Source organism: Scheffersomyces stipitis, chromosome 1 (genome assembly GCF_000209165.1).
Source record: "Scheffersomyces stipitis CBS 6054 chromosome 1, whole genome shotgun sequence".
Lineage (NCBI taxonomy): Eukaryota > Fungi > Ascomycota > Pichiomycetes > Serinales > Debaryomycetaceae > Scheffersomyces > Scheffersomyces stipitis.
Window position 1 is genome coordinate 3,151,382 of NC_009068.1, and position 10,936 is coordinate 3,162,317.

The following is a 10,936-nucleotide window of genomic DNA, read 5'->3' on the forward strand; positions in this document are numbered from 1 at the left end:
GAAGAGCTTTTGAAAAACCACATGTTCTATGGCTATCAGGACCAGATCATGCTGTGTCGTTGTCAAACTACTGTAAAGCATCACATGATCCTAATTTGAATGTGTCCTGGCGTTCGAGTAGTCTTTCTGTGATCATTCTATATACTATCTCATCTCTTCTATAATACAACTTACTTCTTAAACTTCAACTTCGTTGGTCTCAGATGATCCTTTTTGTTGTCCTCGTCTACTTGTGCGTAGTCTCTCTTGAGAAGCTTATCGATATCTTCGTCATCGTGGTAAAATGCTCCCTTATGGTATATCTTGCTTGTTCCAGCCGTTCCTACTGTGACATTAGAGACGGCAGCTGAAATGCCTGTAGTTTCTTTGTGTTGTAATTTCTTGTCTTCAAACCTCTGTTGGAGTTCTTCTTCGGTGAGTTGCTGTCTTCGTATCTTTTCATCTTGCTCTTGTTCTTCCAATTGCCATGCTAATCTATCTCTGTTGAAACGGGCCAATTCTCTCTCCTTCCAGTCAGAGTACTCCTTTTCTGGATCTAGATCGTCTGTATCGTCTATGCCGTCGTATAACGTCTCTGAATCTACTGTGAGATCGTTAATGCTGTTGCTAATGTTGTTGTCGATCTTTGATAATAAAGCTTGCTTAGAGCGATTTTCATTATCTTCACTTTCTGTTTTCTTCGATCTTTGCGATTTTGTCAAGAAAACAGGCTGAAGAATGAGCTCGTCTTCACTGGACGACTCGTAGCTGCCTGAGTCCGATGACTCACTTCCAGAACTGCTGGAATTGGCCATTGCGGTGAATGAGAGGTGTTACAGCTGGACCTAAAAGAGAAGTGTTGCTTTTGAAACTGAAAAGTACTGTCAGTAAGAAAAGATAGAAAACAGAGGAAAAAATTACGAATATAACTAGAGGCTAATTGAACTCCAGAGTAACGAGGGATCTCCAGAAAACTAATATATAAATATGAACTCCAATGGGCAAACTTTGTTGAAACCCTATGCCCATACTGGTACCTTGAAAGGCTACTGTGCCATTCGCAGCCTTCATTTTCCCATACATACTAATCCGCTATTGTGCCTTAGAATTCAATCTCGTACAACTTCACTATCTACAGTTCTACTTGTCTCTCTACCCATTCGTTTCCTCTATGTAATACTAAGCCATCTTGCCCAGCACGACCTCTCCTATTTCAATGTCATGTGAAGATCTTGTGAACATATTCGTACCCTCGAATATCGTCGAAATTCAGCAAACAGATCAATCTTGATAAAACTCAGATATGCTCTGCTCAGCAGTATCTCTGGTGGTCTCTGCCTGGCAGAAACTCTGGCGAACAAGATTTCCCCTAAACACATTTGTGAGCTCCGCAAGTTCTCTGCTTGCTAAATGTGCTAGCTCTTCTGCCCCAACTTCCTTGTCCCATTCTCTATTATTGTAACTCTTCTCCTCTCCCGGTATTCACGGTTCCTCGTGGTAAGTTTTGTGGACCCCTCCGCAAATTTTTCACGCGTTGTAAACAAACGGTTGTGTAATTCCGGGGATAAAACCGGAACTGTGAGATGCTCCCATGAGGAAAATTACCTTCTGCTAGAAACTGATTGGCCATAGAGGCTGTCACAAACAAGCAGGCCAGGCTTTCAATTCTGCCAGAGCAAGAAAAAGTTCCCTGTTAACTCACAGTCGTATACAATTGCAGAGTGTCGAGTCTTACCAAGCTGTTCGCTCTCTGAAGTCTTCTTTTAATTTGGACCTCGGTAACTCTAATCTGAGCCCTCGCCGAAGTTTTCGCAGCTACATTTTTCGCATCCATACAAATTTAATAGAGTAGAGAAAACACTATAAAGAGCCATGCTCAACTAGTCCGAAAGAATACAAGAAAGACTTACCGAAATGCCTAGCAATATGGAATTAATCCTTCTCTTTTTTACTTTGCCTCTTTTGTCCATTTTCTATTTTCTGTCTTCGTCTCTTTTTTTGGTCTGCTAAGTAGTCCGACAGTCTCAGATCTACCACATCTCGCCAGTTCCGACCTTATTGTCCTCCCGGAAGTCGCCACTTCTTCCACCTCCAACTTTTTGTTATTCCTAATTCTATATTTATTCGTTGTTTCCCATACTCGCCAAGGGGTTTGCTACGCTTGAGGACCAGAGACCAATAAGCCTATATCAACGTTGGATATTGCACTCTTTTGCTTTTCGTCTTTCACTCATCTATTGCTTTCTTGTTGAACATCTCATCTCATCGAGATTCAACTTTTCAGTACTTTCTTACAGATTCATATTAATTACAAATCAAGATGTCTTTCCCTTTCCCAACAGTTGATGCACCTTTCGGTATCCCGTTATGGCCGTTGTTCGACAAGGTCGTCTCCAACGTCTCCGGTGGTGCTTTTATCCCCTCGGAGTTCGAATTTGTCCCTGGTCAGACTCCATTATCCACTTTTCCTCCAGTAGCTTTGGCTATTGGTGTCTACTACTTGGTGATCTTCGGTGGAGATTTCATTTTCAAGAAGTTCAACATCAAGCCCTTCGTATTGAACGGACCGTTCCAAGTTCACAACTTGTTCTTGACCTCGCTTTCATTCACGTTGTTGATTCTTATGGTGGAACAGTTGTTCCCTATCATCTACCGTGAAGGTCTTTTCTATGCCATTTGTAACGAAAACTCATGGACTCAGCCAATGGTGACTCTTTACTACTTGAACTACTTGACAAAGTTCACTGAGTTCATTGATACCGTATTTTTGGTCGTGAAACAGAAGAAGTTGACTTTCTTGCACACCTACCACCATGGTGCTACTGCCTTGTTATGTTACACGCAGTTGATTGGTTCTACTCCTATCTCGTGGGTTCCTATCGGATTGAACTTGGGAGTACACGTAGTCATGTATTGGTACTACTTCTTGGCTGCTAGAGGTATCAGAGTGTGGTGGAAAGAATGGGTCACCAGATTCCAGATCATCCAGTTCGTCTTAGACTTGGGCTTTGTCTACTTCGCTACGTACCAAAAGCTCATCTACACCTACTTCCCAGAATATCTCGAAGTTTTGCCTATTTGTGGTGACTGTGCCGGTACCATGTTGGCCGCATACTCTGGCTGTGCCATCTTGTCTTCGTATTTGGTTTTGTTCATTGCCTTTTACATTGACGTCTACAAGAGAAAGTCGTCTAAGAAGGCTAGAATTGTCAAGGCTGTTCACGGGGGTGTTGCTGCCCAAGTCAATGAGTACGTTTACGTCTCAGGCAGAACCTTGTCGCCTACTCCAGAAAGCATTGTGAATCAACAGTTCCGTTCCAGAAAGGCATAGAATTTGTGCTTCATCCAGTACAATTTCTTAATGATTTCAAATTCAACTCACTTTCTGTAACTTTAAAGATGAATCGCAATTCTACTATCTTTACGGCATGATGATCTCTTACTTATCCCTTCCCAAATTTCTTCAGCATAATGCACTATTAATACTATTTTGTGTCTAGACTTCTATTTATATTAATTTAAAGGTTCTTTAAAACTTTTCAATAGTGAGACTATTACCTCGGTACTCTATTTGAATTATTTGAATACTCTCTAAAGGTTCTTCAAAACTTCATCGTAGTGAGGAATACTCTCAGCTGCTCCTTTCTTCTGTATAGCCAAACTGCTAGCAGTAGTAGCAAACTTGACTGCGTCCTCGATCTTCTTTCCTCCAGCAAGACTCAGGACCACTCCGCCGAAGAAAGTGTCTCCAGCCCCAGTTGTGTCCACTACGTGCTGGACCTTTCTTGAAGGCTCATATTGTGGAACCTCTGTCTCCTTGGACACATATGTAGCTCCGCGACTACCCATAGTTATGATGATGGTTTTGATATTGTTCTGATTGACTAAGGTTTGCAACTTAAGAGCTAACAGCTTGAACCCTTCAATGCTGTTTTGGGTGATACTTGCTTCGAACTTAGAATATTCCTCATCTTGCAAGAGATGTTTGGCTACATCCATGGCTTCACCTTCATTCACAATGAATAAATCGATTCTCGACAAAACCTCCGAGGTGATGAATTCCGGCTTGAAGGGCGAAGGGTTGTATGCGATGTTGATGTTAGGACGATTCTGTTTGATCCAAGTGATGGTGTTGAAGGTGTCTGGATATTCGTTCTGAAGGATCAAGTAATGAGCATCAGCTTCTTCCCGAGGAAAGTATAGAGAATAGTCATCTTCCGTTGGCTTTAATTCGCCATTGGCTCCGGCAGTAATCAAGATACGGTTCTCTCCACTGTCCTCTTCCACAAGAATCACTGCAACTCCAGATGCCTTGCCTTCTATTGTCTTCACATAGGTAGTGTTTACACCCGTGACTTCGAGCTCATGGACCAATTCCTTTCCAAAAGTGTCAGATCCAACATTTCCAATCATTCTGACTTGCGTAGAGTCGTCTGCACTTAATCTGGACGAGGCTAGAGCTTCGTTGAGACCTTTTCCACCAAGATGGTTTTCAAAGGCATCGGCCTGGTACGTTTCGCCAGCCTCTGGCACTTTTTTGGTGAAAGTAACCAAGTCGTAGTTTAGGGATCCAATGACAGTGATGATAGTCATAGCTATGTATATTTGTCTAGGAAGAAGAAATGGAAATATAATGAAATTATTTAGGTATTGTGAAGTGAACGAAATATGGGGAAGTGCCGCACGATTTTTCAGTTCTGTACTTTTGGAAGGATTTTTCCGAGTATTCTATTAAAAGACTTCCATGGATCGCCTGAAATCGAAGAGATATTATATAAAAAGATTATAAAAAATTGGTTCTCGCAATTGGTCTTCTCTGCGATATCTTAACAAGATGTAACTTTGCGTGATGATTCACCAAATATGCTAATTCAATTAGATATTACGTCTACAGTGATACAATTCAATACTTTCTATAATTCTCAACACTAAGTCTTGTACCATATAGTTAATGCTATAAGTGTCTAAGCAAGCTTACCTTCTCTCTTCAACTTCATTCTTTCAGCGAAGGTAAGTGGCTTTGGTGGGGCAAGCTTGGCCTTGGCTTCGGCAGCAGCCTGTTCCTCCAATTCAGCTCTTCTTCTGGTGGCCTCTTCATCCTTTTCTTTTTGGATTCTTAACTCTTCCTTCCACTTGGCCAACTCAGCTTCTTTAGCCTTCTTAGCAGATTCTTCAGCAGCTGCCTTCTTTTCTCTCTCGCGCTTGACTCTCAACTCTTCGATTCTTTGTGCCTTGACCTTCTCGATTCTCTCCTGTTTAGCTTGCTTGAACTTGGCAGCAGCCTCCTTCTTCAACTCGGCAACTCTAGCGGCGTTCTTCTTATCAATAACAGACTTGAAGCTAGAGTAGTCAGGAACAATACGGTTGAAACGGTCTCTCAATGCTACGGCCTCTTCGTACTCCTTCTTGGCTCTGGCAATCTTGGATTGTCTGGCAAGCTCGTAGTTCTTGATCTCTTGCTCCTTCTGCTCTTCGGCATCCTTCTCCAAATGCGACAACTCGAAGCTTCTGAAGGCTCTTTCAAGATGGTCACTCTTCTTGGCTACACCCTTCAATTTGTCTTCCAATTCCTTTCTATCTTTGCTCAACTGCTGGATTTGCATCAACTGCAATTTTTGGGTGTCTAATTCGGCCAAATTATCCAAATCAACCTTGATAATACCCTTAGCATTGATTTCTTCGGCGATCTTTCTCTTTTCTTGTTCTCTGATGAGCTCCTTTTCTCTTTCTAATCTCTCCAAGTTTCTTCTCTCTTGTTCAGCCACTAATCTCTCCTGTTCGGCCTTTTGCTCTTGCAACAACTTTTCTTGTCTCAAACGAGCAGCGGCTTCTTCTTCTTCGCGCTTCTTCTTGTCGGCAATACGTTTACGCTCTTCGATCACCTGGACACGATCAGCAATCTCTTGCTGTTCTCTGACCATCTCGTTGACAGCTCTCTGTAAAGCAACAGCGCGTGCCTGTTCACGACGAGCCTCAAAGCCTGGATCAATAATAAGAGCAGCAGAAGACAATGTCTGGGCTAACTTCGAAATTTGGGCTCTGACTAATTCAGCTGGCGAAACTTGCAACTTGTCAGTAGTAGTATCGTCAAGAGACTCTTCGAATGGGTTAGATTTGAAAGAAACTACATTGGATTCATGGTCAATTGTTAAAGACAAATGTCCACCCTTAACAGCGTTGACAATCAAGTCCTCTACTTCCAAACTAGACAAAGAATTCTCAATGCCTTCAATAACACCCAACGAAACCAAAAAGTCTAACTTGACTGTCTCGTAGACTTGAGCTACTTGTTGATACAATCTAATCAAGATAACTTCGGTCAATGTAGAGACATACTGCTTGTAGTCCTTGTCAGCTTCGATGACTTGGAAAATCTCAACAATCTTGGACTTGATGGTCAATGGCTGGAATTCACCACCCTGCAAGAGCTTGAATAACTTCTTGATGGGTTCATCAACATAAGCTAAAATGGATCTGGTAGTAATAGACTTGATCAAGCCTTCTTTGGTAGGCACTTGGTTCAAGTTCAATAACGACGTCAACTTGGAGTTCTTGGTCTTGTGTTCGTCCACGACTGTTTCGTTGGTGTTCAAGGCTTTTTGTGGAATAGCCAAGGTAGACAAAACGAGCAAAGAAGCGTAACGCTTCAACTCTTCGTCAGAAGCATTGGGTGACTGCGAGTACAAGTTGAAGAACTTATTCCAAGCAGCAGCGTGGAAAAGAGAGTTACCGGAAACAGAGAAGATTCTGGCCAAGTTTTCGTAGTAGTTGGCCATCATGTTAGCCTTAGGAGCCTTCTTAGAGGCAGTGATCAAAGTGTGAACATCGTCAACAGATCTGAACGATTCCTGCCACAACTCCAACTTCACCGAGATGTTCAACTGAGCAAAACGTTGCTCCAAGTAACGCTGGACAGTTTCAGTGTCAGACAAGTCAATGGCATTGTTGGTAGCAGTCTTGGTCTGAGTGGTGACTGTTTGCATGTGTGCTCTGAGCAATTCACAAAGTCTTCTGAATTCAGCTTTTCTGGAAAAATTCAAACAGAACTTGAATGCAGAATTCACAATGGCAGAATACGTAACTTCCAACTTAGAATTGTTTCTCAAGATATCCAAACAGGCACGGAATGCTTCCCAAAGGAATCTCAACCAAGGTGTAACCAATTCTCTCTCGGTTCTGTCAGCAGCATCAGTGTTAGAAACAGCAGATAACATAATCGATTCTGGTGTCTGGGCGGCCTCCAAATCCTCGTCGGCTTCCTCTTGGTCAATTCTGATATCAGCCTTGGCTTGGGCTTCGTCCAATTTCTTCTCGGCTAACTCAATGAACCTTCTGACAATGACTTGGACAGACTCTAAGCCGTTTTCCAGCATTTGCACATTCTTCTTATATTGATGAAGGGCATCTTTGGCAAGCTTTCCTCTTCTCAAATCCACTGCCAACTCGATAAGTAAAAGGGCAATGGGTTCCAAGTCTTCTACTTGTAAGTATCTGATTCTCTTTGAAGTAATCAAGTCGTAAAGAACGTCTAAGGCAGCTTCACGCTGGCCCACAGCGATCAAGTCCTCGGCACGCTTCAATACGTTTTCCGGACGGAAGTTGTGGTTTCTATGGTGAGGAGGAGCCATTTCTACAGTGTTTACTTCTCGATATGTAAAATAAAAAGCCAACGAACTCTTGTGGTAGATTATCTGAAAAGTTGATCCCATAGTTAACAATCTGAAAATTTTTCGCTGAGCGGTCGTGTGTATGCAAGTTTGTTGAGATTATCGCGTGGGTGCAAACTGGATTTGGTAGCGCGGCTTGACTTGGGGTTACCAGAAGAGGTCAAGAAAGGGTATATCGAATGGGGCATTTTCATGTTGTATATGTACAGAAACCAGTAGATATCGTAGGTAGGAAGCAACTTGGTTGGTTATAATATTTAGTTTTTCAAAGAATTCTAGCATGCTTTTCTGTTCAGACATATTAAATTATAATCTTGCATTCGTATACTTATTCGGGATATTCACCAGTTGTCAACATCTGGAATTGTTGACTTCTGTGAGCTGTTGTTAGCAAAAGATACACTTGTAGAATCTTTGAGAGTTCCAGCCTAAGTATTCTTCAACGAATTGAAGTGGTGTAATTACAGGATCTTGAGATATAATAGTGAGAAAAGAACCTTTATCAAATACACTCTAAATCCTACACTTGTATTGCATTTCTAGATTTACCAATTATATCAATACCCTCTATTACATTATCTTTACTTTCTTCAACTTTCATTTTCAATCGCATTATCTATATATTGTACATTAGAAAGGTGGGAACTGCTCCTCCATCAAAGGAACACAAGCTGCCAACTTATCCTTTTCAAGCAACATCAAGCTCAACTTGGGATCAATACCATATTCAGTAAACACTCTTCTTGAGTCCGTCTCCTGTTTGATTTCGGTGTAAGCATATACTCCCTTGTATGCTGAGTTCTGTTCCAAAACCATGTCTTCGTAATGGAAGTAGTCCATCTCAACCTGTTCCTCTGCGGCAGGCTTCTTCTTCTTGGACTTTTGCTTGTCGTCATCGTCTTCTATAGTAGCGTTAACCAATTGGTACACTTTGGAGATGATCAAAAAGTAGTCAAACTCGTACTTCTCGTGAGCATCGTCAGCTTTGGCCATTTCTTCGACAAGCATCTTGTACATTGGAGGAACGACTTCTACAGGCATATTGATCATTCTTTCGCTTACAATCAAGCCTACCTTCAATTGCTTTGAAGAGTCTTTGGTGCTCTTTCCTGATTGGAACAACTTCTTCAACATCAAGTTGAACTCAAGCTGTTTGCTGGTCTTCTTTAGAATGTAGTCTGTAACTTTTTTAATGCTGGAGTTGGCCAAGTTGTCAGATAAGTTTATCACTGAAAGAAGAGCAAAAGGATCTGATTCCTTTCCGTCAGTTTTTATAGTGGTACCCACCGAGTTTTCTGCCAAAACCAAGTTAGCAAGTCCCAGAATGTCGAAAGAGCCAGCATCGTCTCCAAAAAGTTGTCTTAAGAAGTTTTTGGTAGCATGGAAATCGACTTCTGGGTTGAGATCGAAGAAATCAAAATCTACATTGACCAATTCTTCTTCCTCTGGTGCTTCATTTTGTTCCACTTCTTCATTTTCTGAGTCGGTCGAACTGACGTCGATATCCGAGTCTTCTTCTTCTACTCTTCTTTTACCCATTGCTACTAATTATGTTGTGGAGCTGGAGATTCTGAGCAGTTGCACTGAATAAAAGTTTCGAGAAGAGCATCGCGATCAACTGCGATTTTTCAAAAATATACTGTACACTACTGCAACTGAGTAGCTTCGGTATTCAAATACTTCTTTCTGGTGTAACTTAATTCAGATGAAAAGGTAGACATAGAGGTAATCGCAATGTCGCTAGTGCAGGGGTATAGTTCTAGCGAAGAAGAAGGGGTCCAATTGCCCCAGTTGCCGGTATATGATATTCGGACCTATAGCGAGAAACACTCTGCGAAATCTGAGAATGAGTCTGAAGCTATAGCCACTGAAAATTCGAGGAAAAGAAAGGCTTTTGGAGCTACTATTGAAGGTGCTTACTATGACAGAGCTACATTTGAACTCCAAGCGAAATTGGAGCGAAGAAACAAACTGGCATCGCAAGAAGTGAAACTGAAAGCTAGGAAAATCAAAAAGAAAAGGTCTAAGAACGGAAGCGATGACGATTATTTAGGACCCTGGGCCAGATATGAAAGCGAGTCTGAAGATCTAGATCAAGAAAATGAAGCTGAAGTTAAAACTGAAGAATATTACAATAATGACAAGAAGAATGAACAGGAGAGTGATAATGAAGCTTCCAATGTAGGCTCTGATAACGAAAATGAAAATGATCCAAAGTCAACAACTGAGTTTTTGGGTTCACAAGAACACGATTATCTTGGACGAACTTATATGCATGTATGGCGAGACTTGCCTATTGATCTAAGCAAAGAACCAAGTACTCACGAATGCTTCGTTCCCAAGAAAGTCATCCATACATTCCTGGGACATCCCAGGGGCGTCAACAAGCTTGAATTCTTTCCCAAATCGGGACATCTTCTTCTATCTTGTGGTAACGACGGAGAAGTCAGACTCTGGGACTTGTACCACAAATTTGAGCTTCTCAGGGTGTTTCATGGCCACAGTCAAGCTGTAAAGGATGTTACATTCAACTCGTCTGGCACTGAGTTTCTAAGCTGTGGGTACGACAAAAAAGTTATTCTTTGGGACACCGAGACGGGTGAAATTAAAAAGAGTCTACGAGTAAAGGCTATTCCGAATGTTCTTCGATTCAATCCCAAAAATGAAGACGAATTCATAGTAGGATTAAGCAATAACGATATTGAGCACTATGATCTTTCTTCTTTGGACTTCCATACTCCCGTTCAAACCTACAATCACCACTTAGGAGCCATCAATTCTTTAACTATTATCGATGATAACAATAAATTCATGTCTACAGGTGACGACAAAACAGTACGGTTCTGGAATTGGCAGATCAACATTCCCATCAAGTTCATTTCCGATCCGTCACAGCATTCTATGCCTGCCGCTGCAATTTACCCTGGAGGTAGCTTCATAGCGTTGCAGAGTATGGACAATTCGGTAAAGGTAATTCAAGGACACGGAAAGTTCCGGTTCAACAAAAAGAAAACTTTCCGAGGCCACAATGTTGCTGGTTACGGAATCGGTCTCGATATCTCGCCAGATGGTAAGATCCTCATGAGCGGCGATGCCAAGGGGTGTGGCTATTTTTGGGATTGGAAGACTTGCAAGCTTGTAAAGAAGTTGAAGGTTTGCGATAAACCCATCAGCTGTATCAAGTTCCATCCCCAGGAATCTAGCAAAGTTGTTCTAGCAGGAATCACAGGGGAAATCTATTTCTGTGATTGAGCTATTACTATGCTTTTCTATTATGGTACTATCATCGA

At 41.8% G+C, this 10,936-nt stretch overlaps 6 protein-coding genes across 6 annotated transcripts; 2 read left to right on the top strand and 4 right to left on the bottom strand. All coding sequences in view use genetic code 12, as the record gives it.

Annotated features, from left to right (window-relative positions):
* Window positions 1–90: 90 nt before the first annotated feature.
* Window positions 91–794, bottom strand: PICST_29175 (predicted protein; the record flags this gene model as incomplete). The annotated part of the gene is made up of 2 exons (XM_001387134.1): window positions 91–106; window positions 175–794. 2 exons carry the CDS (start codon window positions 792–794, stop codon window positions 91–93), a joined length of 636 nt encoding a protein of 211 aa, XP_001387171.2.
* A 1,505-nt stretch (window positions 795–2,299) lies between these two features.
* Window positions 2,300–3,310, top strand: ELO2 (Fatty acyl-CoA elongase/Polyunsaturated fatty acid specific elongation enzyme; the record flags this gene model as incomplete). Its single annotated transcript, XM_001386895.1, has 1 exon — window positions 2,300–3,310. The coding sequence occupies one exon, from the start codon at window positions 2,300–2,302 to the stop codon at window positions 3,308–3,310; it is 1,011 nt and encodes a 336-aa protein (XP_001386932.1).
* A 130-nt stretch (window positions 3,311–3,440) lies between these two features.
* Window positions 3,441–4,573, bottom strand: RBK1 (ribokinase). The gene has a single exon (XM_001387135.1). It carries the CDS (start codon window positions 4,570–4,572, stop codon window positions 3,571–3,573), a length of 1,002 nt encoding a protein of 333 aa, XP_001387172.2. The 5' UTR covers window position 4,573; the 3' UTR covers window positions 3,441–3,570.
* Window positions 4,574–4,883: 310 nt separating this feature from the next.
* On the bottom strand, window positions 4,884–7,624 carry RPG1 (Translation initiation factor 3, subunit a (eIF-3a)). Its single transcript, XM_001387136.1, has one exon. The coding sequence runs from the start codon at window positions 7,605–7,607 to the stop codon at window positions 4,944–4,946; it is 2,664 nt and encodes an 887-aa protein (XP_001387173.2). The 5' UTR covers window positions 7,608–7,624; the 3' UTR covers window positions 4,884–4,943.
* A 652-nt stretch (window positions 7,625–8,276) lies between these two features.
* Window positions 8,277–9,083, bottom strand: PICST_53115 (predicted protein; the record flags this gene model as incomplete). The annotated part of the gene is made up of 1 exon (XM_001387137.1): window positions 8,277–9,083. A coding segment is annotated over one exon (807 nt), but the record flags the coding sequence as incomplete, so codon positions are not given.
* Window positions 9,084–9,380: 297 nt separating this feature from the next.
* Window positions 9,381–10,898, top strand: PICST_29180 (predicted protein; the record flags this gene model as incomplete). The annotated part of the gene is made up of 1 exon (XM_001386896.1): window positions 9,381–10,898. The coding sequence occupies one exon, from the start codon at window positions 9,381–9,383 to the stop codon at window positions 10,896–10,898; it is 1,518 nt and encodes a 505-aa protein (XP_001386933.2).
* Window positions 10,899–10,936: the final 38 nt, after the last annotated feature.